Source organism: Nipponia nippon, unplaced genomic scaffold, assembly GCF_047370975.1.
Source record: "Nipponia nippon isolate SJK-2023a ecotype South Korea unplaced genomic scaffold, ASM4737097v1 scaffold_2, whole genome shotgun sequence".
Taxonomy (NCBI): Eukaryota; Metazoa; Chordata; class Aves; order Pelecaniformes; family Threskiornithidae; genus Nipponia; species Nipponia nippon.
Genome location: NW_028262336.1, coordinates 14928033 through 14955839, shown reverse-complemented (window position 1 = coordinate 14955839; position 27807 = coordinate 14928033). Strand labels below are relative to the sequence as shown.

General features: G+C 35.6%; 1 protein-coding gene across 4 annotated transcripts in view; it reads right to left on the bottom strand.

The window, feature by feature from the left end:
* EPHA6 (EPH receptor A6) overlaps positions 1–27807 on the bottom strand; it is a 515545-nt gene that overhangs the window by 452586 nt on the left and 35152 nt on the right. For all 4 annotated transcript variants that reach the window (XM_087755983.1, XM_087755985.1, XM_087755984.1 and 1 more), the window contains exon 2: positions 25028–25092. In XM_087755983.1, the coding sequence (XP_087612109.1) occupies positions 25028–25092 (65 nt within the window). The remainder of the gene's footprint in view (positions 1–25027; positions 25093–27807) is intronic.

Here is a 27807-nt window from a genome sequence, read left to right as displayed (position 1 = left end):
TTTTAAGTCTTTATTGGTACAACTCTACTGGTACGGCTACATTTGCAAAGCCAATAGCAGGGCATGGTTTATATCAACAAAGTGATTGCTTGTGTTTGTATATGTAAACAATCCTCTTGAACAATATCTATTACATTAAATTATTTCTTTCCACACTTTTTGACCTAACTACTCTATGTCGTTTAACTGACCGTAATCCTGCATCTCCCTATAAATGGGAAATTTAAAAAAAAATTATATATTAAGATAGTTTTCTAATAGGTGTAGATTGCTTCCAAAAATCATCATCCTTCTCCTCCCCTTCCTTCCTGTGCTATCAATGAATATATTCAATGTAAAGTTTGATCATTCTCAACTCCATCCATTGATTCAACTTTTTATGTCTCGACAGCCTAAAATAAGGAATGTATTCTGACAGTAAAAGGTAGCTGAGAATAACATCATTTACTTAGATTAAGTAAAAAGACATCCTGTAAGGATAACCTGATACAAGTACCCAATTACATGGTCTTTCTAATCTGTGTGTTTTTCTATTCTTTCCCTTCAATTGTATAAAAAAATTATAGACTACATAGATTTTTGACAGAAAATGTAAACAAAAATGTTTCTTTTTTTGAACCTCCTATCTGATTCTAAATTAGATTTTTTTCTTAATAGACTGGTATTGTGAAAGCAACAGCATTAATTCAGTTTAATTTTTAGTTAAAACAAAAAGAATAGTAACATGTAGGCCATCACAGAGGAGAAACAAAACCTTCCCTAACTGCATCCATTGTTCACTGTATAAGAGGACCATCACATTGCTGGGGTGCACTGATCCTGTCTTATTCAAAGGGAAAATTACTGAGTTTAGTTCCTGACCAAGTCCTCTTCCCTCTCTCTTATTTTCTATGTATTTTTCTTTCTTGAACTGGCAACATGAACAACATGCCCACTGGGAGCTAGTCTACAACTATCAAAAACAATGTAAGAAAGAATTTTAACTACTATACGTAGTGATAAAAGACTTCAAAATTGTATTGAAGAAAGTACTCATACTGGGACTTTGAGCTAGAGCTTTGTAGTGGGTTGATCCTGGCTGGATGCCAGGTGCCCACCAAAGCCACTCTATCAGTTCCCTCCTCAGCTGGACAGGGGAAAGAAAATATAACAGAAGGCTTGTGGGTCGAGATAAAGACAGGGAGAGATCATTCACCAATTACCGTCACGGGCAAAACAGACTTAACTTGGGGAAATTAGTTATTTATTACCAATCAAATCAGAGGAAGGTAATGAGAAAAATAAAAACTAAATCTTAAAACACCTTCCTCCCACCCCTCCCTTCTTCCCGGGCTTAACTTTACTCCCAATTTCTTTACCTCTCTACCTACTCCCCGAGTGGCACAGGGGGATGGGGAATGGGGGTTGTGGTCAGTTCATCACATGTTATCTCTGCCACTCCTTCCTCCTCAGGGGAGGACTCCTCACACTCTTCCCCTGCTCCAGCGTGAGGTCCCTCCCATGGGAGACAGTCCTCCATGAACTGCTCCAAGGTGAATCCTTCCCACAGGCTGCAGTTCTTCATGAACTGCTCCAGCGTGGGTCCTTTCCACGGGGTGCAGTCCTTCAGGAACAGACTGACCCAGTGTGGCCCCCCATGGGGTCACAAGTCCTACCAGCAAACCTGCTCCAGCCTGGGCTCCTCTCTCCACGGGTCCACAGGTCCTGCCAGGAGCCTGCTCCAGTGCAGGCCACCCACAGGGCCACAGCCTCCTTCGGGCATCCACATGCTCTGGTGTGGGATCCGGCTGCAGCCCGTGGAGGACATCTACTCCACCGTTAACCTCTGTGGGCTACAGGGGGACAGCCTGCCTCACCATGGTCTGCCGGGGAATTGCTGCTCCAGCGCCTGGAGCACCTCCTCCCCCTCCTTCTTCACTGACCTTGGTGTTTAAAACATACATAATCTCCAGTAAGAAACATATGTGCAACTAAATTAAAATATGTGTTTCAGTAATATAGGCTTTTTGAATGAATAATGCATTGTATGTTAGGTCAGGATCATATTGTATCAGTTAAATTGTGCTAGACTTAAAGCAATCCTGACATTCAGGCAGTGTAAATAATGCCTAGTTTTGCTAAAATTTCTGTGATGTATTATCACATATGTGGTATTTGATCTCATTTCTTTGTTTGTTTAAAAAAAAAAATCTCAAATAATTTTTGAGACTGCTTCTTCAGTTTGTCAAGATCTTACCTTCCAAGGTACTTGCAAACCTCCCAGCTTCTCCCTTGCAAAATTAGTAGTCTTTTTTATCATATTACTCAACATGGGAATATGGGCTAGTTTTTCTGGGTAGGAGAAAGGACCCATACATTTTCATTTCTAACCTTTGTTCTAATAATTTCATAGTCTCTTATATTTATGAATGGACCAAACTTCCAAACTTGTACCTAACTGAGCTGTGCCAAAATCAACTGGAGTTACCTGTCAAATAATCCATTTTACTGACCTGAAAGATTTCTACTGTGTATTATATCACCTAGTCTATCTGAAGCAATACTACACTAAACCTTACCATCATTCTTTATCGATTTTTTTGATGCAAATTGCCTCCCAAATAGCAACTGGTCTGTCAAATTTATATTGAAAATATACTCAGCTACTAAGCTTTATTGAAATTCACATTGTAGTGAAACATCATTGTGTACTTTTCAGACCAGTATATTCCACTGCAAGCTAATATACTATGACATTTTGAAATAGTGATAAAACTCGTCCAATCTATATTGCATCAATTTTATCAATTGTCCTATGTCACTTTCATGCACTTTCAGATTACTTACACTGATTATCTTTACTCGCTTTTCTGACAATTTAGTTATATTATAGATGCAATTCTTCTGAAGCACTTCAGACATCTGGTAAACATTTGGCATGATGTGCTTTATCTGATTTTACCTATCAGCCTGAATAAAAACTAGAATTCTAACGCATGTCTATATTTGGTAATGAAGTCGTACATAACACAAAAAGTAACAGCAATATGTACCAAGAGGAGATGACCTCATCATTCACAAACTCCAAAGAAATGATGTTGTTATCTGTTGAGAAAAATCTCTTACATTACACCTCTTTTTTTTTCTTCTTTTTTTTCCTTTTTTTCCCCTCTTCAAATGATGGCATCTTCAAAATCCCTGTATTGTCTCTTTCTTTCAGCGTGGATTTCATCATTCCAACTAGAGTAGTGTTAGCCTAGTTGTCAACATCTCTAGTTCTTTATTCTCAGTCCTTGAATATCTGTCCAAGTCCAGTTGTCCTTAATGACTCCTGAATGCGACGCATGCAATATTACCTGGTTAACATGAGCTAAAAAGGGATGCACTCTCTTACTAATTCCTATTTCTTAAAGCAGTTATTGTAATAAACATTTCCAGCAGAGCTTTCATGCAAAAGGCCTTCCTAACTAACAATCTGAGCACATCATTTATTCAAACATTTCCTAGGGAGCATTTTAATATTAATTTGCTGACATATTCTTAACACAAATGCGTAGTTGTAATAAAGAAGCATTTAAGACTGCAAAAGTAGATGCTATCATATAGTGTCACTATGCTAAACAGACAAATATCTCTGTTTCCAAACTGTTGCTAGTTGGAAACAAGCATATTTTGTTTTGATATGTACTTACACAGAAGGTCAAAGGGTTATTCTTCAGGGGTGTGGGTCAGTTTTGTATTGTTTTGAAAGCACGATTATTTATTTTTAAGTATCTACAATGCTTTGAAGATACTAATTGATACATATTTTACAAGTTGAAGATTTAGAGGTTATGCCTACGAATATGAACTAAATAAAGAAAAAGAACTCCAGTGCTCAGAGTCGCATGACACTCTAATACTGCACTAAGATGACATACTGATGACAGGATATGCTCAGCTGACATGCAAGACCCAAACCATAATCAACTGATATAGCAGTATAAACATACACGGGCAATAAAAAACCTCCCAGTTAACCTAATTTAGATGATGTGGACATGGGAGACTGGAGCAAATCCTCACTCAGAGTTTGATAACTGGGATCATGACATCTCGAAGGCTAGCTGTAGTTGGGGATATTTTACAGATGGTGATGAAAGTTTAAAGATGGAGGCTACGTATTTGAATTGCAAGGTATTAATATTTTCTAAAAAAGCAAAATTTCGCTTTTGACTCAGAAAATTCAATCATAACACTGTTGTCATACATGAAGTACTTTATTATTAAATTATCCTATATATGATTTGTCATTTCTGTTTTAAGTACATTAAACTAATGTCATCATGATTTCTTAGTTGTCCCATTTTCCAACTGACCAACTGTTAGTTACTATTTCTAGACACAATTACAAATTCAGCACAGAACGTGGCAAAATGAATGCAGAACAGATTGAACACTGAGGGGAATCTAACCGATGCAGCTAGCAGAAATGAAAATGTTGCAAGCCTGCTGACAGATTGGAAAGAAGAAGAAGGAAGCCAAATGAACTGAAAAATGCACCCAGAAAACTTGTGAGACAGCAGGGTACAAAAAAGCTAGACTTACAACAATTGAGATATAATAGTAATTTCTAAAACGCAGCACATCACAAGATATGCATGATCATAGTGAACAATCTACAGGTATTTATATATTATAATACCATTACCACCATTAACAAGTCAGCAACTAATTAATTAAACAATGCTCTCTGCACTTAACACAGTATTTTAATTAATTTAAACTGAAAGTAACAAAACTGAAAATAGTCACAGTTACCTAAAACATTGTGAATTTTCTGCTGGAAAATGTATTTCATTATTTGTCTACAAAGAATAATCAGAGTAAAAATGTGCATGTGTTGATCACTCCTTTATTATTGACTAATTCCAGGATTTACACAGCAAAATTCTGTTAGTATTATTGTGTAGTGTCATTTTTTCTCTTAGGTAGCTGAAGTCTAAACTTTTCAACAACTCTTTAACAAGGTGCGATACCACATATACAAAATATACTGTCACATAGCTTAAAGACTATTTTCATTGTGTTTGGAATAGAAAAGAATGCATAATATTTCTACAGGGGACAAGAAGACACCCTTCAGAATTCTCGAATTAGAATCAGATCCCAAGAAAAGAAAATCATATTATTTATGTCATTTCTATAGGGTCTTTAAAATTAGATCGAGCTTCCTTTTTATAAGATATGTCAATCTATCAATTCACTTAAGAAGAAAATCCTTAGTATTTAATTTTATTTAAAAAAATTTATGGACATGGAAATTAATTTTCAGCTAAAACTTTTATTGAATTCCCTTCTCCTTAAAATGTTGGTCCTTCCAGTCGCACTCTGAGCAACACTTGCATAACTGTTGTACACTGCTAGAGATTTCTGACAAAATGTCCTTTGGCTGTGTAGCCCCCATCCAAGGCAAATGGAAAGTTAGATCCACAGATGCATACTGCAAACCTTAAGTGCACTAAAAGAGCCATATCTGAAGTTAAAGATTCTGATTTTTTTACATGCATAAACCCCCTGTTCTGGCATGCTTCCATCTCTGATGGAAAATGCAGTAAATCCCTTGCGCAAATCTACAGATTAAGCTAAATGCCTAGTGTGGTCCCAGGTCAGCCTATACTTAGTCCATAAACGCAGGCCCAAATATTTGCGCTCCACCTCCTGAGGCAGTTGACTGTAATACTTTTTTTGCTTTTGTTCATAGCCATTGTCCTGCCTCCATTCTCATTTTAGGTAGATGAATTTACTTTTGGTAAGATGCATTTAATGTATGCCACTTTTATACGCCACTGTTAGAGAGATTTTTGTTATTGCAGTTTCTGTAGGGTTTCATACATTTTTGAGGCAGACACTGTCCATATCACCCACATCTGTGACTGTAACAGGTACAAAAGACATAGCCATTAACCTATATTGCATCCATTTTTAGATCAAGTAGTTCCATCAGGTATGCCCGGTGCCATCTGCACCTATACCAAGGTGTAGATATGAAAGTACTTTCAGATGGTGGCCAGGACAGTCTCCCTTCCGCATTCACCTGCAAGTGGTAAAATTTAGTCCCCTGTTTTCTTTAATAAGTGAAAAAGAGCTGGGAAATCCATGAATGGTAAGAACTTTACATTTGCTTTAATTTAAGGTCTCAAAATGTACTTTACTCTTTAAAAGGATTTTTAAGAATCCTGGGATTAAGAAAGTTGCTGTCTCAAATACCATGTCAGTCAGCATTAGCTGTGGCATTATTTTAGACAAACCAAGATTTTGAATAAAAGTATTATTCTTCTAATGTTATATTCCCAAGGGTAATGAAAGTAATCACAAATCGTATCACACAAGGCTATGAACTTTACAGGGCTGTGTTTTCTTTGCAATATGAACCACACAGTATCTAAAAATTGTTGAATTCCACTTCCAAGGAATCCAGGTGTGATGCAGTTGATGCAGAGCTTCCTTTATGACACTGCTCAAGACTATTTAGATGTCCCATGCCAAGGAACTACAAGAGTTACATATCATCATTCCTAAAATTTAAACAAACCAGCTTTGACATATCAGTGCAAATGTAAGCAGATCAAAAATGAGTAATAAACATTCAACTCTTGTAATGAAGTGAAATTTGAAGAAGTCAAAGCATAGAAAAACATAATCAAAAAAGGTTCTATTCAAAGTAACTGAAAAACTGTATAAAATCACCCACAGATTTGCACAGAAACAATTTTTCACTAATCTTCAGAAACATTTTCAGTATCTTTGATATCCTTGACTTTATTCTTAAATCACAACTTAGTAGCTAATCCATTTCATTTTCAGTACAATCACAGAAAATAGTGGCTTCGGCAAAGTATATTGCTTCTTAACAGATAGTTTAACACTTACTGCACCTTTCTTTGACGCTATTTCAGTTCTTCTATATAGCACCTACAATAGCATTATTTAAAATTACAACTCTAAAAAAGGAATTAGAAATGCCATTTCAAATGCAATCATTTCTTTTAGCTAAAATTTAGAAGCTTTCCAAAAGCATCTCCTACCTGACTTTTAACACTTGTAAACAAAATCTTAATAATATACTTTTCCATAATATTACAAGAAGACAAATTAAAAAGTCATGCTTAGCCAGCATATATAATTAAATATTTTAAACCTCTATGCATCCTGTGAATCAGCAGGATATAGGTTAAAAGTGCACACAATTATAAAGTTTCACTATAGTGTTCACAGAACATTAAAATGCTAGGAAGTTTTAGACTACAGTTCATATAAATATTAAATCATTCTTGTACTGCTCTTAAAAACTGTCAAGTCTCAGTTTAAATTTCTGTTGTGAAACTTGCCAAGAGTTGGTTGTAACTGACCCATGGCGACCACAGTAAGGTTGGGTTTTTTGCTTACTGGCAATGTATCACTAATATTTAATTGATTTACTTTGTAAAGGGAAGAAAAAGAGGGATATTGAAAAGAAAATAACTCTTTTCACTGGAACAGTTTAAGAGAACATTTTTCTGGGGCTGAAAGCCAAAAAAGCTTTCTAGGCTACTTTCCTCTGTATAATGAATGCATTTGACTATAACCATGTATTATAGTTACTGCTATTGTCCTATTTTTGACATTTTGCCAAAAAAGCCTACAATTCATTACTCTTAGTAAATGTTCCTATGTCTAAACTTGTCTTCGCTGAAGTTCTGTCTGTTTTCTGACTAACCCTAACTCTGCAGGCAACAAACATATGTGACGAAAATTTAAAAAAGCACTACTATATACAACAGTACTACACAAAAAGGCATAAATATGATAACAGTGAAAAACCTGTCTCAATACTCCATAAAGATTCAGGCTTTACGCTTACACATTGCTTGTGATTAATTTGCTATCCCTAGTACCAAGTTTTATTGTATATTCATAACTTTAAAATACATGCAGGAAGTTCCATTACTCCAAGGGAGTCAAGAAATATAAACTTTAATAATCATAGATTATAAATGATCGCTAGCTCAGGCAACCAGGTTGTTGATTCACGATGATTCCCATGAGGAAGGAATATTCAGATTAAAGCCTCTGCAGTAACTCTTACCCTGTTATCCTGGCTCTTCTGTAGCAGTCAAAGGAGGAAATCCTTCACCCTTAGAAACAGTCTTCAGTATGTAAATCAAAATAATTACAAAGAACAAAACATTGTCCCGCAGGAAATTTCCTGCACTGACTCAAATGGGGAAAAAACACAAAAATCTAAGTTGTTTTCGTCTTCATCAGACACTGATCTTATACTGTGGGTAAATCAGCTGGGCTTGAGTTAAAGCCAAATTTCTCATAGCACTGCTACCTCAAATACTTTACAGAGAATTTGATTTTGTACTGAGGTGGTTTGCTGCAGGTTTGTCTTAACATACTACTATCTATTCCACAAAAGGCTCAAGATATACAGCATTTGTCAGGTTAGTGTTTCTGGAAGAATTTCTCCATTGCGTTTTTCTTTTTTCTCTTCAGAAATGTGCAAAATTTCATACAAAATCAGCTTTCTCTTCTAATTGTTTTGTTACATTTTATTTTCAGAGGCAAAGGGAAAAACGTCACAGCAAAAGAGCCTTGGAATTTTAAAGCTGAGTTAGGGCACTGAAGGGACAAATTCAAACACTGAGTTCTACTGAGCTGCACAAAGCACAAAAGAAATTCCAGAATGCACTGTAATCTCAAACCAGGTAATTGTACAAGTCAGTGGACCAGATCTAAGCACACACAATCCTAGAGGAGTGTGTGTCTATTTGCACCTCTCTCATGTTCATATGCAATTGTGACTGTATATATAACACTGAAGCAACTGCACACATAATAGAAATAACCAGCTTTTATGCTGACAGCTAATAATGGCAGCAGGTAGCTGCTGAAATAGTTCTGCTGTATTCCATTGTGGAGGACCAAAACTGGAAAATAGCATATGTTTTTGCAAGTATTCTCTTAAGAATACTGTCCCTAAGGCTATGTCTGTACTAGTACAGTAGATGGGGCTAGGGCAGTAGACTCAAACACTGATGCACTATCATCCATATTTTTTATCTGTTACCAGAGCCTCCAGTGTGGCTTTGGTCTTTGCCAACTAGCAACTCCCCTGGATATTTTCTGGGCACGGTGCATCTGGATAGCGCATGTCAGACAGGGACTGCTTCCAGCAAGGGGTATGGATGAGGACTGTAGTGAGCTAATGGTTATTAAACTAAAACCCAACGTCTGTTTGCTTCTGATTGCTTACATACATATGTATTCTGACACAATACGGAAATACAAGGCCAGTTCTTCACAGAATTTAAATACTTTTTTAACTTTAAGCACACCAATTCCAAAGAAATACCTATACCTTTAAAGATGGGCACATGTTAAAGCACTTTGGCAAGAAATAAAACTAAGTTTTTAAGCACTTCCACTACACAAATAAATAACAATAAAAAAAGATATAAATATAGATTAGAAAGAAGCTCCTTACTTTCCAGATTTATAGATTAACACCTGCTCATCCCCTAGACAGACACTCAGATAAGAGCAAGTAGTTAAAATGGCTTTGTGGAGACACCTGCCTTCAAAGCCAGGGCACAGATCCTAGTTTATTTAACAGCATAGACATAAATTCATTAGCTGTGCATGAAGTACCTGTTTTGAATTTATATGTGGATATCACATTTGCTTCTAAGTGGTTTGAAAATATTAATTTGTACTAGCTGCACAATGCAATTTGGTACCAAGGCCTTGGAGCTTTTTCTACTGGAACTGGAACTCACAGAAGCAATGCTCTGCAGAAACACAAGGAGAGTTTTTGAGAGCACTCAAGTCTAGGGTTTTGCTCCCTAGCTAACAAATCCTGCCCTTCTGGAGTGCCTGTTGGCTTGGATTTGGTGTTGCACTGAATTGGTTATACTACTTGTGGCTCAGGTGATACCTTCATTGGACTTGCTCAATAATCTTTGCAGTTTTGCTCCAATGGGCATTGTAAATAGTCCTCTGAGTCCTTCATCTACAGCTGAAGGTCATGGTCATGTTTACTGTCAGAAAGCAAATGCTGCATTAGATGGATCAGGAGTGTGATTGGTTATGGCAATTCCTACACTTGATTTTATCCAAAGAAATACTCATGTTTCAGTTTCAATGAGGAAGAGAATAAAAACATATGGAATTTCATTACTTCTCATTAATTTCATTTAATGGATAAAAAGTTCAATATGGGCCATGGGCCTTCTAATTGCAGGGCAGAAAGCTTGAAGTAAAATGACTTTGGGCAGTAAGAACAGAGGAAAAGAAACTGAACGAAGAACAGAAAAGACAAGAAAAATCTTGATGCAACCACATGGGCAGCAAAAGCAATTGCCCTTAGTTATTGTGTCATGGAATGAAAAGCTAAGGCTAATCCCCTTAGCTTTCCCACGTGAAAGTGGAATCCAAAACTAATCCTTTTATAGTAGTTATACCACATGAAATGGGGTGTTTAAACAAATCCCCTTAATCATCATAGCAAGAATCAGGGAGCTGAAGTCAATCCCCTTAGCTATCCTACATGAAACAGGGAACCAAAGCAATCTCCTTAGTTATGCTAAGTTATGCTAGTATTAATAATGAACTCTATCAGCCTTTAAAACTATTTTGATATAAAATTATTAGTACCGTTCTTCTGATATAATATGACCCAACGTGAGTATGCAGTAATATCTATGGTACAGTAAGTTGAACATTACTAGCAAATTTTATGGTGTAAATTATATGTCTAATATTCACCAATTCATGACTTACTAGTCATAAGCATAATGCAAGAATATCTACATATCAGTTAGCTGAGAGGCAAAACAAAATGTTTGAGCTCTTCCTTAAGAAAAATTAAGAAATTGGGAGTATTTGTCATAGTGTGGAAAGCTGACAAAAAGTACTAACAGACGTGCAGAAAAAACATGGAACAAGGCCATATTAAGCATATCATCACATAATTTAACTGTTCTGCCTGCTAACTTAAACTGTTACTTTTTTTTTTTTTTTTACTTACTCTGCAATATGCCCAGTTTTTTTAACACTACTAGTCAATTCCAAAGAAACATTAATAGACTTCTTAAAATAACTGTTGCTAGTTGAATTTGTCCTGGTTTTGGCTGGGATAGAGTTAATTTTCTTCCTACTAGCTGGTCTAGTGCTGTGTTTTGGATTTAGGATGAGAATAATGTTGAGAACACACTGGTGTTTTAGTTGTTGCTGAGCAGTGCTTACACTCGTCAAGGACTTTTCAGCTTCCCCTGCTCTGCCAGGTGCACAAGAAGCTGGGAGGGGGCACAGCCAGGACAGCTGGCCCAGACTGGCCACAGGGCTATGCCATACCGTATGGTGTCTTGCTCAGTATATACAGCTGGAGGGAGTTGGCCACGGGGCAGTGAGCGCTGCTCAGGGACGGGCTGGGCATTGGTCAGTGGGTGGTGAGCAATTGCACTGTACATCACTTGCTTTGTATACTACTACTACTACTACTATTACTACTATTATTACTACTACTACTACTATTTTAATTTTATTTCAATTATTAAACTGTTCTTATTTAAACTCACAAGTTTTTTCACTTTTACTGTTCCGAGTCTCTCCCCCGTCCCACCAGGGGGAGTGAGCAAGTGGCTGTGCAGTGTGTAGTTGCCAGCTGGAGTTAAACCACTACACATACATGTTTCCTCCATTTAGTGATAGCCTTGTTTGGGAGTTTTCATTGCTTTGTTTTTTCAAACAGATCTGGTTGATAAGATCCTTCCCCAACATTAAGATACCCAGAGGCATGTTCACCTCCACCTTCATCTTGTCTCTGTGTGTCCACTGGAAAACTTTTGGTTCTTTCTAAAAAAAACCACAGGATCATCAAGCCTCCAAAAATACAAAGTGAAATCTGTACCATTTTGCCAAGTCAGACCATCCATTCCTGTTCATTTCAAGGTTATATACTTAACAAAACAAAACGCCAGCTAGAACATCTGCATTCTTCAAGTGTTGTCCTACATCTCAACAGCACTTGTGATGTTTCAATTTATTTCTGCAAGTCACGTATTATCTTTTAAACTCTCAGGAAGGGATTCTTTTGATTAAATACAATAGAGGAGGATTATCCTCTTAAATCTGAAATATAGTTATAATTATTATTCATATACACCTGACTTTCTATTGGATTTTTCTATTTTGTTCTTCACAGAATTGTGATTATTAAAAATAATTCTGTTTCCTTATTAGCAGTCAATAAACATATCTACAAACTATCTATTTTCCACTTTTTGAAGTAGCTTATTAGAATTATGTGAAGAGTATCCAATTCTGCCATGTGTGCTTACATAAATACACAATCCATGTAGTAAAGGTCTATATACTTGCTTGGATCCCTTTGTAGGGTATGCACATTAAATCATGTGTGCAAATTACTGTGTAAAGTGTCTCTTCTTAAATCTGAAGTTTTCAATTCTTTATATTTTGGACTAGCAACTGCTGCACACTTTAAATGTTAACTGTTCCTCAGAGAAGAGTTTTCAAGCTCAAGTGTTGTACTAGAGGGTTAGGGAAAGACATCTACTGGCAGAGAGAGCAAAGCAGAGAAGAATTTCTTCAACACTACACTGACTGAAGTCCAGCTGGAGTATTTTTTTCAGTAGTCTCAGGCCTAGTTGTACTACTCCAATGTGTATAAGTGGGCCAGGATCTCATCTCAGCCCTGAGTTCATGGAAGACTTGTCTTAGAGTCAGCAAGTAGGATCACTTCAAAGCAGCAAGGAGGAGGTCAATAGGCAAGCAGTGTGCACAATCCAACACTGCTCCACTAACTACTGCTTCTTGGCCATCTTGTAGCTAGCAATAGTCATAGCCTACATGTCTACTCAAGTTTTTAGCATGAATTCATGGACAAGGAAGGACATGTCACTGAGGAAGCTGGTAAAAAAGGGACCTTTTGACAGAAGATAAAATACAGACAAAGGAAAAGAAACAGAGCAAGGAAAAGCAGGGAGAAAACTATCTCTACCTACAAGGAAGAAACCCAAATGTATTAAGCCCTTGAGGACTGCAGCTAACATTAAGATTGCAGATAATGTCAAAATGGTAGTGATACACTTTCTCAAAAAGAAACGGAAAAGTGTGTCTCAGCACCACAAGGGAAAAAACTCTGGGAAGTAGAGCAGTATTTAATTGTGCCCCAAACTGTTCCTAATTGCTGTACTAAGATCCAGTTGGTGAGAATTCCAGTGGAGCATAAAAACTATTCGTACAATCTTTCCATCCTTACACCTGTTAAACCTGTTGGTACCCATGTTACAGCTCATCATTTCAAGCACCATCAGAACATAAATGATTTACTGCAATTTGCAAAGAGGACTATGTGTGTGCTTAAGTATTTAAGACAGGCTTAGAGAATGCTTTAAGCTTGCAGATTTCTTGACAAATTGGTTACTTTTCTGTAACTTCAAAAATTCATTCAATATATTTAAACATCTGTAAAAGGTTCAAAAGTAAAGCTGGGGGGAGGGTTGGTTTCTTAAATTTCTGTAAATTCTAAGTAAAGGCTTCCAATATAAGGTCAGGCTACTGCAAACCATTAAGAATATATTAATTCTTTCATTTTCATTATACATAGAAGATCCACTTTTAGAAAATAAATTATTCCTGTCACTAAAAATGATAAAAGGAAAACAGCAGTTTTCCTAGAGTTTCCCTCAGTTACTGAGCACAGCATATGAGTAAAAAGCAGTAACTGGTTCTGAGACAGTGAAGCATCTTTCCCTGCTGCCACTTTTACCTTTTTGTCTTGGAAAAAAAACCATTTTTGTGGCTTTTTAAAAATCCAGTGAGATTGCTTTTCAGAATACCTAGATATTTATCAACTACTTAAGCAGTTATGAGACCATTTCCTAACACACACAGGAATTCCAAGGGGTATTTCCCATGAGTTCAGTATAGTGGTTCTTAGTCTCTAAAAATATAATGGTTCAGATGAAGAGATGTTCAGCATGCACCTGGTATTTCCATAAATATTGCTTTTCTTCCACTTCCCTTTTATCCTTTCTTTTCCATGATTTTGTAATGAAGGCAATATTCAATTTGAGGTTCTTCATAGCTCCATGTGTGTGCACAGTGAATGCTGAATTATAACAGAACAATATTATATTTAATTGGGAATGGATATGAGTGAGTTTTTTGAATTTCAGAGTATTTACCTGTTGGCAGAAACCATAAAGATTCTGTAATACAACACTGCTGAAAATATACTCCATGCAATTTAAATTAATCATTCCTCCTCCCTCAACCTAGTATGTTTCCTTCTCAAAATATGATTCTCTCTCTACAGAAAAAAAAAAAAAAAAAAAAAAAAAAAAAACCCAAAACCAAGAATGTGTTAATTTTCACTAAATTATACTTTTTTCTTACTGCCCTTTTTGGCAAGCCAAGATATTGTAAACTTCTGAATGCAACATATGAATGTGAAACCTACAGAGACTTAAAAGCTATTTTTCATGCACTGAGTACATAGATATGCAACCCGTGTATGGTACTCTGATTTATTTTAAGTTCCAACCAATATATTTTTGAAAAAAACAATACAGGATTTAGCACACATTTCGTAGGACTGCACAACTGAAAAAGTTAAATGTTTACTGTGCTCCACTACTTACAGTGTTTCTCATACCTACAATGAGAAACATTACAGAAAATATAAATACTGCTACTGCCACTCTGTGCCCCCTTTTGCTATATAATATACAACATACACTGAAAAATAATCAATTTTCTTTGTGCATTATAATTAAAGAATGTGTTACACGAGATACATTAGAAATCAGTATCCTAAGAAAATGAACTAAATAGTTTTACATTTGCTGTTTGGCAGTTTGAGGGCATTGAGTGCATGAACTGGTTCTAACCAAAGTATAAACAAACTTTTTTAAGGAAAAAAAGGTTGGTATTTTGTATTGAACAGCACTTCTCTGCATCAAGGATTACAAGACTGCCTGCTTTGTTTCCTTTTTCTTTATTATGGATTTTTTTTTTTGCTACTCAAAAGTGATTTAAAGAAAAAACAAAAAAACAACAGAGTCCTTAATGGTCATGAAAGCATACAGTCAAGCAAGAAAGTAAAGAGTATTTGGTGTGAGGAGGGAGTCAGGGAACTTTGATCTTGGGCAAAAAAGAGCCCAACTCATTAAGGGCCATATTGCTTCATTATTAAGTTGATACACTTGAATTTCAGCTATGTGTCTTCAACATGGATTTTACCCCCCTTTGTATGTTTTATGTTAAATATTTGAATAGTCATGGAGGATGAAATGGAGATGAGAAGCTCCTAACTTGACATCCTAGTAAGAGGTCATCCGACTAGAAAATCAGTAAGAAAAATTCTTCTGCTTCACACATGGCCCATAGTTCCAGCTATATACAGGAAATTCTGCTTTTGCTAGGAATATATTTGTATACTCCACCATCTAAATTAAACAGGAATGGAAAAATATTGCAAAAAGTGTATGCAACATTACTATCATAAAGTTCAGACCTACTACACAATACATTAAAAATACAACAAATTGCTTTTGGTTGAGCAGTTCAGAGACTACTTCTATTGCTTTACTATTACAGATTATTATTTAAGTATATAGTTGTTCTGTACTGAACCATTCAAATATGTTTATAATCCTCCCTCATTATATCTTCTTTCCTACAAGTGTGTTTTTTTTTTTTTTTAGTTTACAGGACATTATATCTCATTGTTTAGGCTATGAATACTTTAGATCTGTGACTGCACAGTGGCAAGCACAAATGGGCCCAAATATGTCTGCGATATCCAAATAAGAACACAATGATGTATTTTGCCAATAGCTATCCTCTGTGGAATCTGTAATTACATGTTTCACACAAAACCAAATGAAAAATAATCAGGATACTGCCCAAATGTATGTACAAAAAAATGAGGATGACAAATAAATAATATCTCTTCTTCACAGTGCCTGGCACATTTTGTGAATTTAACCATTTCAGATGGAACATGCTCTGGTAGCCCTGCATCCATCCAATATATACTCAGATTCCCAGCACAGTCACAGCTAATTTTGTGACCAGGGTTTTCAGATCCCATATGCAGACAAATTAAGATTTTTGCTGTTTTAACAGGAAATACAGATGAAAACAAAAACTCAGGCATGCACCAAATTACTCAAGACACTGGCAGTCCCAGGGACACAGTTTCCAAGAAAACCTTTTATGTTCTACAAGGTGCTTCTAAAAGAAACATGGAAACTTGACTCCCATAGGCAGGTCATCTCATAGGAGCAACAGCAATTCCTCTAGAAAAGCTTCAGACATTTAACTAGATCTTGGATATACCTAATTGTTTAATCCCTGCAGATGGAAATTAATCCCCAAAAATATCCCTCAACTTACCTTCTTCCTCATACAACATGTCTTGACCATCAAAAAAGGATTTTAAATATGGCATTGCAGAGCATAGTGTTTGATTATGTCCAAATTACAGCTCAAATACATGATTTCAAATATTTTTCTTAATGTCGGCTCTGTAAATTTCCCATATTGTGTGAAAATCTGATTAGCTTCCTTCTTTTTCCTTCATCCCTGTCAAATGCTCTGACAGCTAAATCCCTACCTTCTATTAAACTTGTTATTAAAACCACAGCCTCTGTGACACCTCTGAAATCCTGCTGGTGAGCTTTCATAGATGTAACTACATATAAAGATTATGCAGTTGAACTGCTGTAATAGAGGAAGAAGTTAGACTTTTGGATGCATCTTTTTCTCAAGTTCCTAGTTAAAACTGCTTCTTGCTACTTCTGCAACATCTGTCCACACGCATGCAATTCTCTGTTCCAGAGCTATTTGCTTGGAATAAAACTGAAACACCTTCAGATATGTGTCTTTTTGTGGTTCTGACATTTTTTCCTGTTGACTTTCACACAACTTTAATTTTAAATATGTTTTCTGGATCTGGCTGGGATAGAGTTAATTTTCTTCACAGTTGTCTGTATGGTCCTGTGTTTTAGACTGGTGACCAAAACAGTGCTGATAACACACCAGTGTTTTAGCTGTTGCTGAAAAGTTCTTGCACAGCATCAAGGCCACCTCTGTTTCTCACTTTGCCCTCTCAAGGGTAGGCTAAGGGTGGGCAAGAGGTGGGGAGGGGCCACAGACGGGACAGCTGACACAAACTGACCAAAGGGATGTTCCATCCCATATAATGTCATGCTCAGCAATAAAGCTGGGTGGGGGAAAGGGGGGTAGTTTTTTCAAAGTAGCCATTGCTTGGAGACTGGCTGGGCATCAGTCTGCTGGTGGAACGTGGTGAGTAATTGCCTTTGCATCACTTTTTCTTTTCCCCCCACTTACTAAACTGTCTTTATCTTGACCCACAAGTTTTTGCCTTTCCGACTCTCTCCCTCATCCCGCTGGGTGGGAACGAGCAAGCAACTGGAATGAGGCTTAGCTGTTGTCTGGAGCAAACCCACGACAATATGCCATTAAAGATGCAGAGGATGTCTTTGAACTATGATGCCTTGTTCACAGAGTCACAATTCTCCAACCACAGAGCAGACTAGGAACTGATAAATACAATCACATTTCTTGATTCTGGTTTTAAGTGCCCTATCTTATTCACCCCACAAAGCCTGACCTTAAGCTATGTTTATAAAGATGGTTTAGCAAACATACCATGCTGTGACCTTTTTCAGCCATTACATTGGGTATCACATGATGCATGATTAAAAGTAGCTTACAATACTCAAGCACAGATTACAGAGACTAGGAAGTATTATCATATATCATCATAAATATCATATATTAGCTATGAAAAATGAAACACTGAAGGTTTTTTTCTATTCAGACTTTTAAAGATCAGTTGTTTGGTAAATATTTAGAACACAGAAGTCACACAGGATGATATAAATATTTTGTTCAGGAACACTCACTGGAGGATGATGTATATTTATATATCTAGGAGTGGGAATACCACTTTTACCTAAGGGATAGATCACTATGTGGTATAAAACTGCAGTTCTAGAAGACAATTCTCACACAGTGAGAATCAACTGAACATGAGCTCCCAATATTATTACTGTAGTGAGAAAGCCTAGAGGGATCTCGTTGATGTTTAAACAGGAGAACAGTAAAGAAAAGTGGCATAATGATTTGTAACTATAGAAAATCATGAAATTGACTGTAAATACTACATATTTGTGTCCATATTTTCAAAAAAGAAGAGCCACATGATGATTTGAATCTCAGAGAAGTGGGAGGAGGAGCAATGAAGGACTTCATCAATTTAGATACAGTATGAGGCTGAGAAGGAAGACTGACAGTAGGAACCGTTTTTTAAACAGTGATCTAATTAATTAATGGAACAAATTACCAAGGGGAATTATGGTTTCTTTATGTCTTTTAAAAAGTTATACTTCAGTGAAATACTTGTTACTGAGTAAATGCAATGGTGAGGCTTGAAATCTTACAGCTTCTGATATAAGGGCGATCTGATGAATTGTTCCTTCTGGTTATAAAGAATTTAAATATCTCTTGAGTTCTAACAGTTACACTATTAAAAGTGAAGATCAGAAGTACTGATGATATTGTAATTCACACTGCTACGTGAAATGTTCAAATCACAGTCATCCATAAAATCAATATTGTAGTAGCCATATGGATATGCAAATTTATACGTTTACAAATACACATAACCTATCTGGTTTCTATTTCATAGATAAATCCAAATGACGGGGAACTACAGTTTGCAGAATTTGCATTTCTTTCACGCTATAATCTGCGCTATTTATTTGCTGTTATCTTTTGTACAATAAATTGTACAATTTTGTACAAAATTCTCTGATTGTAGATAACAAAATAATATGAAGTGCAGAACTAAATTGTGGACACCGAGTATCACCGTATCTACCATACACTCCCTATCTTTTTCTTATGATGCCATACTGCTGCCTGATCATGTTCAATGCACTAACCTCATTTTCTGTTTGTGTATTAGTGATTTCACTATGCACGTCTTAGTCTTATATCTCAGATACTTGTTTATGTTTTGCTTGGTTATCTTGCTATCTTTTACCACTTTCATATTACTTGCTCTGTTCTCTTTTATTTATCATTTCCCCACCTTATATTCCTTCTTACTATATTTTGTGTGTTGTGCCTAAAGCTTGTATTATCATTTCACACAGTAAAGTCATACTGCCTTTGTTTGTTCTTTTCTTTAGTCAACTTTCTTAGCTAACTGCTTACACCGCTTTCTACTCTTTATGCATCCAATGACTTTGTACTGGAGAGTGCTACTTTTTTTGCTAATTGCTTTGTTTATTGATAGTTTTAATAAAGGAATGGGCCTAAGCTTTTCTCTCTTTCTTATAAAATAATCAATCCACTTAAAAAAATTAATAGTTAAAAATCTGAAGTATTGTATAAGAATGTTCCAAGACATACTGGCCCAATCACCTTCAGAGATATCACTTAAAAATGAAGGTGAAGATGGATGTGGCTACATTGAAAGAAATGTTTGCAGGTTGGCACTGGAAAACCTCAGTATCATCTCTGATTACAGCATAAAAAAGATTGGTAAGTGAGTACTGGTGACAAACAGTACTATGCCATTCAAAAATGTTTTACCATAAAGTATAGGAATGTCTGCTAATTAGCTAAAAAGTGAATTGTTGACTGATGCATATACTGCAAAACAATTATTTTAACAGAGAGGGTAGGGGAAAAAAATCAGTACTTTGATAAGTTCAGTCTCAACAAATTCATAACGGAAAAAACACCCTACAGCTGTATATTGGTGAGAGTTATTAAAAATCGTAAAAGATCCCCCAAAGAAAGAAGATATTTAAAACAGATTTACTTCTGTGGATAAGTCAATAGGAAAATTACCAATTGACAAGGAAGCTGTTCAAATAACTGCAGGAACTGGGATTAAAATAGTTTCATCACTCACACAGCTGTCAAATAATTTAGAGGCCTTCTAGTAGGCTCTTTACTGCTGAAGCTATACATTTTGCCTACCATGACAAGTCAAGGTAGCTTGTACAAGTCCCTTCCACATGTAAATAATTTCTCACAGCCTTGTGTTATGAGTCACCTTGCCCTTCTATTACGCTAATTTTAAAATGTTTTTGGAGTTTATGAAGTGGCTACACACAAGTTAAAATTTAGATTAATGTTAGAAACAGAATATTTTTTCATGATTTTCTTCTTCAAATAAGAACACTTTATTCCAAATTAACAGTTGCAAAGTAGATTCAGCTCATGCAAAATAAGGCATTGTTACACTTGAGTAGGAGTACTTATGGGAGAAGTTTATCAGGAATAGACAGGCCCTTATGACAATAGCCTCCAAACCATAGCTCATAAAAAAACTTTGCTCACAAAATTGTGTTACATTGCTTAATGCAATGGGAAATAAATAATAATTTAAAAAAAGTTACACTGAAGTCAGAAGGAAAAAAGCCCAACAACTGGAGTTGCCCAAGGTACATTATTTTATTAGTATTACTGCTAATGGATAAGTGAAGGTTGTTGACCACTACATTTCAGTTAGGCTTTCAGGTTTTTTTCCTTTCCTCCCTAATTTTCCAAACCTTATTAACCACTTAAACAGTGCTTAATCCTCTAGAAAAAAGCTGCCCTTCTAACAGGCACAGCACCACAGGTTGTAGTGAGAAAACCCGAGAAAAATTATCCTGTCCCGAAGGTCAGCAATATGACTTCAGCTGGAACCCTGCATAATGGTTCACATGAACTCGACTGGCCTGCCCACTAGCTCACGTTCACGTCCTCTTTTGAAACCTGTGAAGGGGTGCCTTCACATTTTTTGCATCACTCCACAAAAACTTATTCTGCATTTTCAAGGTTATGGAGTGACAGTTTGTTGAGTAAATATCTGCTTTCATTCCACAGCAAATGCTTTTTCATAAATCAATCGGTCATTTTGAACTATAGCCCAAAGAACAGAGGAAGTATCAGATGTGTCCATTATTAAAGTAGAAATTTTAGACAGCCCATCACTGAGAAGCTAAATTGGAACTCAATCAACAAAAGGTGATTCTATTGACCTCAAAGATATTAATGTTTTACACCGCATTTTTGTAGCTCTAAGCACTTAATTTATTACCTGTTCAAAATACGAGGAAAAAAATTTGACAAGCAAATAAAGAAAACATATTTGTAAGAAAAACTATTGTATTCTCATGCTTCTGGAAGGTTGTACAAATAACTGGGAAGAAAATGAACAAATAAAATCATATATTATATTACCAAGGAATGGATAACGCAGTTGTGCATGACTCATCTTTGCAGATAAATGATGGGATTGCATACAAATGCCACATACAAAACTACTGTGTTGTATCTTTATTTGCTTGGGTAGGTACCTCTGGAGGTTACCAAAACTGCTGAAAGCTTGCAAACATTATGTTATGAATCTACTATAAATAAAAAGTCTGGGAGGTGAAGGTTAAGGTTCTGCAAATTCCAAAAGAATACCTCCTAATTTTTTTCTCCTACTTCACCCTAGCCTGTTAGTTTAAAATCTCTGAGGCATAATCAATATTACCCAAAGCCCAAGCATTAATATTTCAGTTGCTATTTAATGGAAACATTCTTTGTGACTGAGTATGCCAGTAAATTAATGACTTCTGTTAATGTCACAGTCTCAAGAAAACCTATCATCCCATCCTCCCAACCTCAAAAATGTTCATCAGAGCAGTAACTGTTTGTCAATGACATTTTTCTTACACGTGTAAACACCGCACATCCACTAATTTTTGGGAAAAAAAAAAAGTTTGATTAAAGTAACATGTAAGATTTACACAGTGTCTGAACAAAAATCTCTATCAAAAGCACAAACAAACCAAAACCTGTCACTTTCCTCCAGGAAAATGCTGATGTGCCCATCATGGGACAAAATAGGTTCTTATTTCTGCAGTGATAATCTCAATCACACCAATAATTACGCCATATTCTGAATTATATTAGGACAGATAAGTAACTCGGATTAGATAACACTGTGAGCATAAAACAACATCTCTGATGTTTGCGCAAGATTTACAAAGACAACAGTTTTACTGTTGTTTACTAAATCAGTAAGTATAATAGGAGTTATTAGCCAATCCCAAAAGCACTATTTTGCCTTACATTTTAATAAGACTCAGGTAATAATTAACGTGAACATTGGCCTTTTGTTTCAGAGACTGCATACAAAAGTGACATGAAGAAGCATACAAATGTCATATTCTGTTAATTACATGAGCATTTGTACGCTCAATTTTCTTCTTACCTTTGTGGAAGGTACAGGATCCCGGAATAATTTAAATAGAAACAGTTTTGAAATACATTCCAGTTCAGTTTTTAACTATAGTATCTTTAATATTTTATAAGCCAAAGTAATGTATGTTTTCATATTTTAATAACTTTATGCAATTTTTCAGTATGATCAAATATCTAAACCAAAATGTACATTTGGTATATTTTAATGAAGTTTGTCAGAATGACAGTAACTCTGAAAAATCAGCAAACATTGATTTTAATCAGCAGTTCTGTATTACTCTCAGTGAGTGAGAGAAACAACTCTCATTTCATATAAGTCATTTGTCTCCACTATTTATTTTGGGTTTTTTTGCTTGTTCCTTCTTTCTGCACCATTTCAGAGGTGCAGCATTGCTACTAGGTCCCACTACTCACAGCAGCCTTTCCTGGAATATTGACCTAAGGCATTTTCCCTCATTCCACTGTGAGAAATGGAGAACCTTGTTTGTCAGCATATCCAGTCATCTCCTGCTGTATGTGACCAAGATCTTACAGTCTCTTTCTTAAATGGATCGTGCTTTCCAAATCATGGATACTCATCTGTACAATTTCCCAAAAAGTTTGTTCAAAAACTTTTTTGTTGCAGTGCACATGAATCTTTATCCCATTTACAGCTTAGATTAATTTGTTAACAGTTTAGACATATTTTCTTCCTGAGTTAACAGTACATGTACACTTCTCTGAACTACCTCTCCATACTTTATTTATCCAGTTCCTCTCACAGTTTTCACTCGAGCCTCTTCTGCCTATTTTATGTCCCAGAAAGCCTTATTCTGTGTGTTTTCCTCATGCTACAAACCACTTTTCTCCCACATATTTACTCTAGCTACTTTTTTTAAAAACCAACTTGTACTTCTTTGGGAAATTCTCTAATAATTGAATCCCAAGTATTGACTTAAATGTAAACTCCTTGTACTCTGCTAAGTGCTGCCAATTCTTAAAGCACAGCAAAGACACCTGAAAACCTCAATATGCTGCAAAACTAATGTTAAGGATATGTATAACCAACCACAATAGGTATGTTGTAATAGCTATGTTTTAAATCAACTTTGAATGCAGGGGTTTTTGTGCTTGTATATTGTGGTTATTGTTACTGGAGTAACTAAAGCTTTTAAGAATTTACAGAATAACTGAAATTATATCTTGTGTGTTTTCCAAATACCAGCCTCCCTGTTCAATTCAATGGAGCTCATCATAAAGCTAGAGCAAAAAATTCCTCACTGTATTTTCTCATCATGGTATATGACAGTATTTGTTTTTTGCTAAAGCAAAAATTCCTCACTGTATTTTCTCATCATAGTGTATGACAGTATTTGCTTTGTCCAGGATTTTTGAAGGAAATAAAACTTTCAGAATTATAACTCAGATTGCATGAGACTGCATAGAAAATGTAAAACACAGAAGTATCTGTAACAGACTGAAATTGTGTCTAGGAATACAAAGAACTGGAAAACCCTGAAAAAGAGTAATCCATAAAGTTGAAAATAGGCTGAGATTAAGAAATGTCACATTGCTTGAAATCCCTGAGGGAAGAGACACAGAAGGCATTTTATAAAAACGGATTATTAAGGTGCTGAGGATAGACAATTTCTACTTCCTTCTGGAACAGATCACAATAAAATAACTAAAAATGAAACACGATATTTCACTCAGAAAAACAGTATTTTCTGAGCTCATTTCAGAGAAGCCAATAATTGTATGCCTCATACACAAGAATTGAGAGATAATGCCAGTTAATATAAAAATAAGTGATATACAATATGCACAGTGACATCAGAACTAGAAGCTGATAAAATCGGTGTTAAATGCTCCAGTATACTGTATCTTAATTAAACTACAAATGCCTCTGATATTCTGTTACGCACATTAGCTGAGTGGAAAGAGAAGACGGGTTTTGGTAGCCACTACAGTAGCCAATGATGGTTGAACTTCAAAGAGTAAAAATGCTCCTTTTTCCCACCCTCACCTGGCCACACCATCTCCAAGTATACCAGGCACCTCTAACCAGGCACCCCCAGGGGCCTGTATGCAATGCCAAGTGCCTCCTGGCAATCTGTACCAACAATACTGTGAATCTATGTAAGACATTAAACTGGAATAGCAAACTTTAATCTAGAAGGGTCAGTGCAGGGAAAAAAAAAAAAACAACCCAACAACAACCAAACAAAACTATTTAAATATTTTCTCTAACTGTTTAAACTGGTTTAATGACATGAACATATTTATAGTGTTTTTCTGATTTAGCTAAGCTGATACCATTTTACCAGATGCTAATGTCCATATTAATCCTCACTTAAATCATTAAAAGTTTTGTTTCTAGTTATAAAATTGTAATTGATTTTTCCTTTTATTTCACAAAAAATGTAGTCATAACGCATTCCTCCAGCATAGAAATTTTTAATATGGAACTTTACGATGTGTAACAGTTAGTATCACAGTTAAAGTAAGATAGATTCTTAACACTCAGAAAAGCAAGAAAAGGGCATAATAATGTGTACTCATGTCATTCTCACATCTGTTATTCCTACTTACAACACAGCCTGCTCCAGTCCTGAGAACAACTAAAATCTGACAAGTCTATATTGCAAGAATATCCACTCAGGTATAACAGCCGTTCACTTTCAGTGTGGCAGAATGCCAACATCAAGACAATAAAACCAAAATGGTGACTTACCCCATTTAAAGGAAATGTTTTCCATCCTAGTTCTCCAAGGGCAGCTGTAGTATCAAGTAACACAACTGAAAATGGAAAAAGAAATTGTATGTTTGTGGTATTGCTTAGATTAGACATATACAACACAATAAAGTATTAAACTGGTATGAATTGAAATAGCCATATTAGCCAGGTACATCTGCTTAAAGCTATTAAAGCAATTAAAATGTTGGAGTATGAATAAAAACAGAATCTAAACATTTAGGCTTTCATGGCTTAAATTTCATTATCAAATGTCTCAGAAGATACAATTCATACAAAATGTAAATCTTTTGCAGAAATCATTGCCGAATCACAATACACTACCAATGTTTCATCATTAAAAGGCACCTGAATCAGCATGCACATTGCTGCAATCCTTTGCCTGGAAATCTAGAAAGACTGCATATGGACTTAAGCATGAAAGCTAATGAATAAAAACGGAGTTTCAAAAGTAAGATGTTTAAAAAAACCCCATAAACTTCCCAGAAATAAAGTTATACAATATAAACAATTGTATAATTCAGAAAGAATACAGAAAGACTCACAATTTTAGAGTCGATATTTTAGCTGGAACATGACAGTGCTGAAAGCTGCTACATCTATTTTGCATCATTTCTGCCATATTCATTTCAGTTTTTTAATAGATGACAGGATGTGCATTATTGTACTTGTATGTTACAAAATGTTTCTGCATTGTTTTACCATGTTAAATTACATTAGCTTCATTTTTCTCTTCCTTTCACTAATAATGCAAAAATTATACAGAAAACAGCTCACAGTGATAAGGAAGCTGATTGTAAACTAAATATTTAGTACACGAGACATCGTACCTACATGTACTACTGCCCTCTAATGGAATTGTTTAATTTGACCCTCTAATTTAAGAAATGTAAATTAAGATTTAAACATAAAATTAAGCATTGTATAGGGCAGTTTATTTTAATTATCAAGTTAATGTGTTTTGAATGCTCAGTTCCTCCTTACAGCCCACAAATTCCAGTTCTTCTTTGGATGGTTAAACAATGGAGAAAAATGAAGCTATTAGTTTGGAACATGACACCACTATCCATACATTTGGGGGTTTTATGCTGTTGTGCACTATCTTCCACCTCTTATCTGTCCAAACAATCAATGTACGGCTATCTATAATGTGTTTCTATAAAGCAATACAGCAGCAGCAGCACAAGCCAAGTCATATTTTTTTGCCTTATGGAAAAGGCACATTGGCATAGAAACTGTGTGAACTCGCCAGTTTATAAGAGGAAACTTGACCTAGCATCTTCCTTTGTCTTTTGTATTAGTGACAATTAGAGTTCCTCTATATTTGAATGTGCGTTGACTTTTAACCTGAAACTGAAATAGTCTTACCAGCAAATTTACAGTCAGGTAACAAGCTCAACATTAACCAAATAAAAGTTTAATGATTTATTTGAAGAAACTAATGACATTTTTAAAAGGATATTCAACTAAGCGGAGTATTCTGCTCTCCACTTCTTCACCACTTCACCACTTTATGAAGCTTTGTGAATAACTTGAAGATAAATGAAATATTTTTTACAAGCTCTATTTTACTTCCAAAAAATGGAATTACTATACCCACTGAGACTATTGCTGCCTTCTGCTTACTTACAAAGCTGTGATTTACAGCTGTCAGTATTTTCTATTTGCATCAGGCTACCATGCTCTTGTTGAAGAGTCAGAGAAGTGTCTTCCCTTTTGGCCTGTGATGCAGCAGTTTCCTATGTAAAGTTATAATGTACTGGGGATCTGTCACCTCCAAAAAAATTAAGCCACTGGGTTTAGACATTTCCTTTTCATATAATTTGCAAGACAAAATGCTCAGCTGCCTTCTGAGAATATTTCAGTTCATCTTAGGAGTTTGTTTTCTTCTTTCCAACTCTCCTCCCCTCCTCTCTCAACCCAGCAAAAATGGACTATTTGTAAATACACTTGGTTTTCAGCTGAGGTTATATCTTGCTACTTATCAAGTGCTATTCTGATGATATTTTAATTCTTTAAGACAGAATTAAATAAATAATCAAATGAAGAACACTATATGTTACTGCTGAAACTATGGATCTGCAGGTAGAAATTAACTGTTTCTACAACAGCGTTGGGGCTTGAAGTGCCATTTCAGTTTTACAATTTTTGTGGTAGCAGGACCATGATTTAATAAACATCATCCAGGTATTCAAAACTAATACTTCCAAGGAACAAGCCCCAAAGTAAAGGAAGGAAAACTAATTCATTACTTCAGTGGAGCCTGAATTAATTAATTCCTTGGCCAAATTAATCAGGTACTACTTGAAAGCTCAAAGCTGTACATCAAAAAAATTAAAAACTAGAATAAATTCATCACTGAAAGTATGCTAAGTTTAAATTTAGTTGAACCATGATCTAATAATATTTCTTGTATACATTTACCAAGCAGTCCCTATCAAATAACTGAGTTTTGTTAAAATACCATTTTTGATATGTTTTACATGTCAAGCATCTTGCATGCTCACATATGCTCACCTATATCTACCACATCTCTTAGGACCTCAAACTGGAGAATTCAACCAACCAACCAACCACTAGCCACAATTAGAATGCTATCACCTTCAGAGTCAGAAACGAAAATTATAAAAATTAAAAGACTGTCTTTCCAACAGTACTTGTATTACAAGACATAAAATAATTATCAATCAAAAATGTGCAAATACTGGCAGATCAAGTAAACATTATGTTTATGGCAAGGAAATACAACCCCAGTAAAG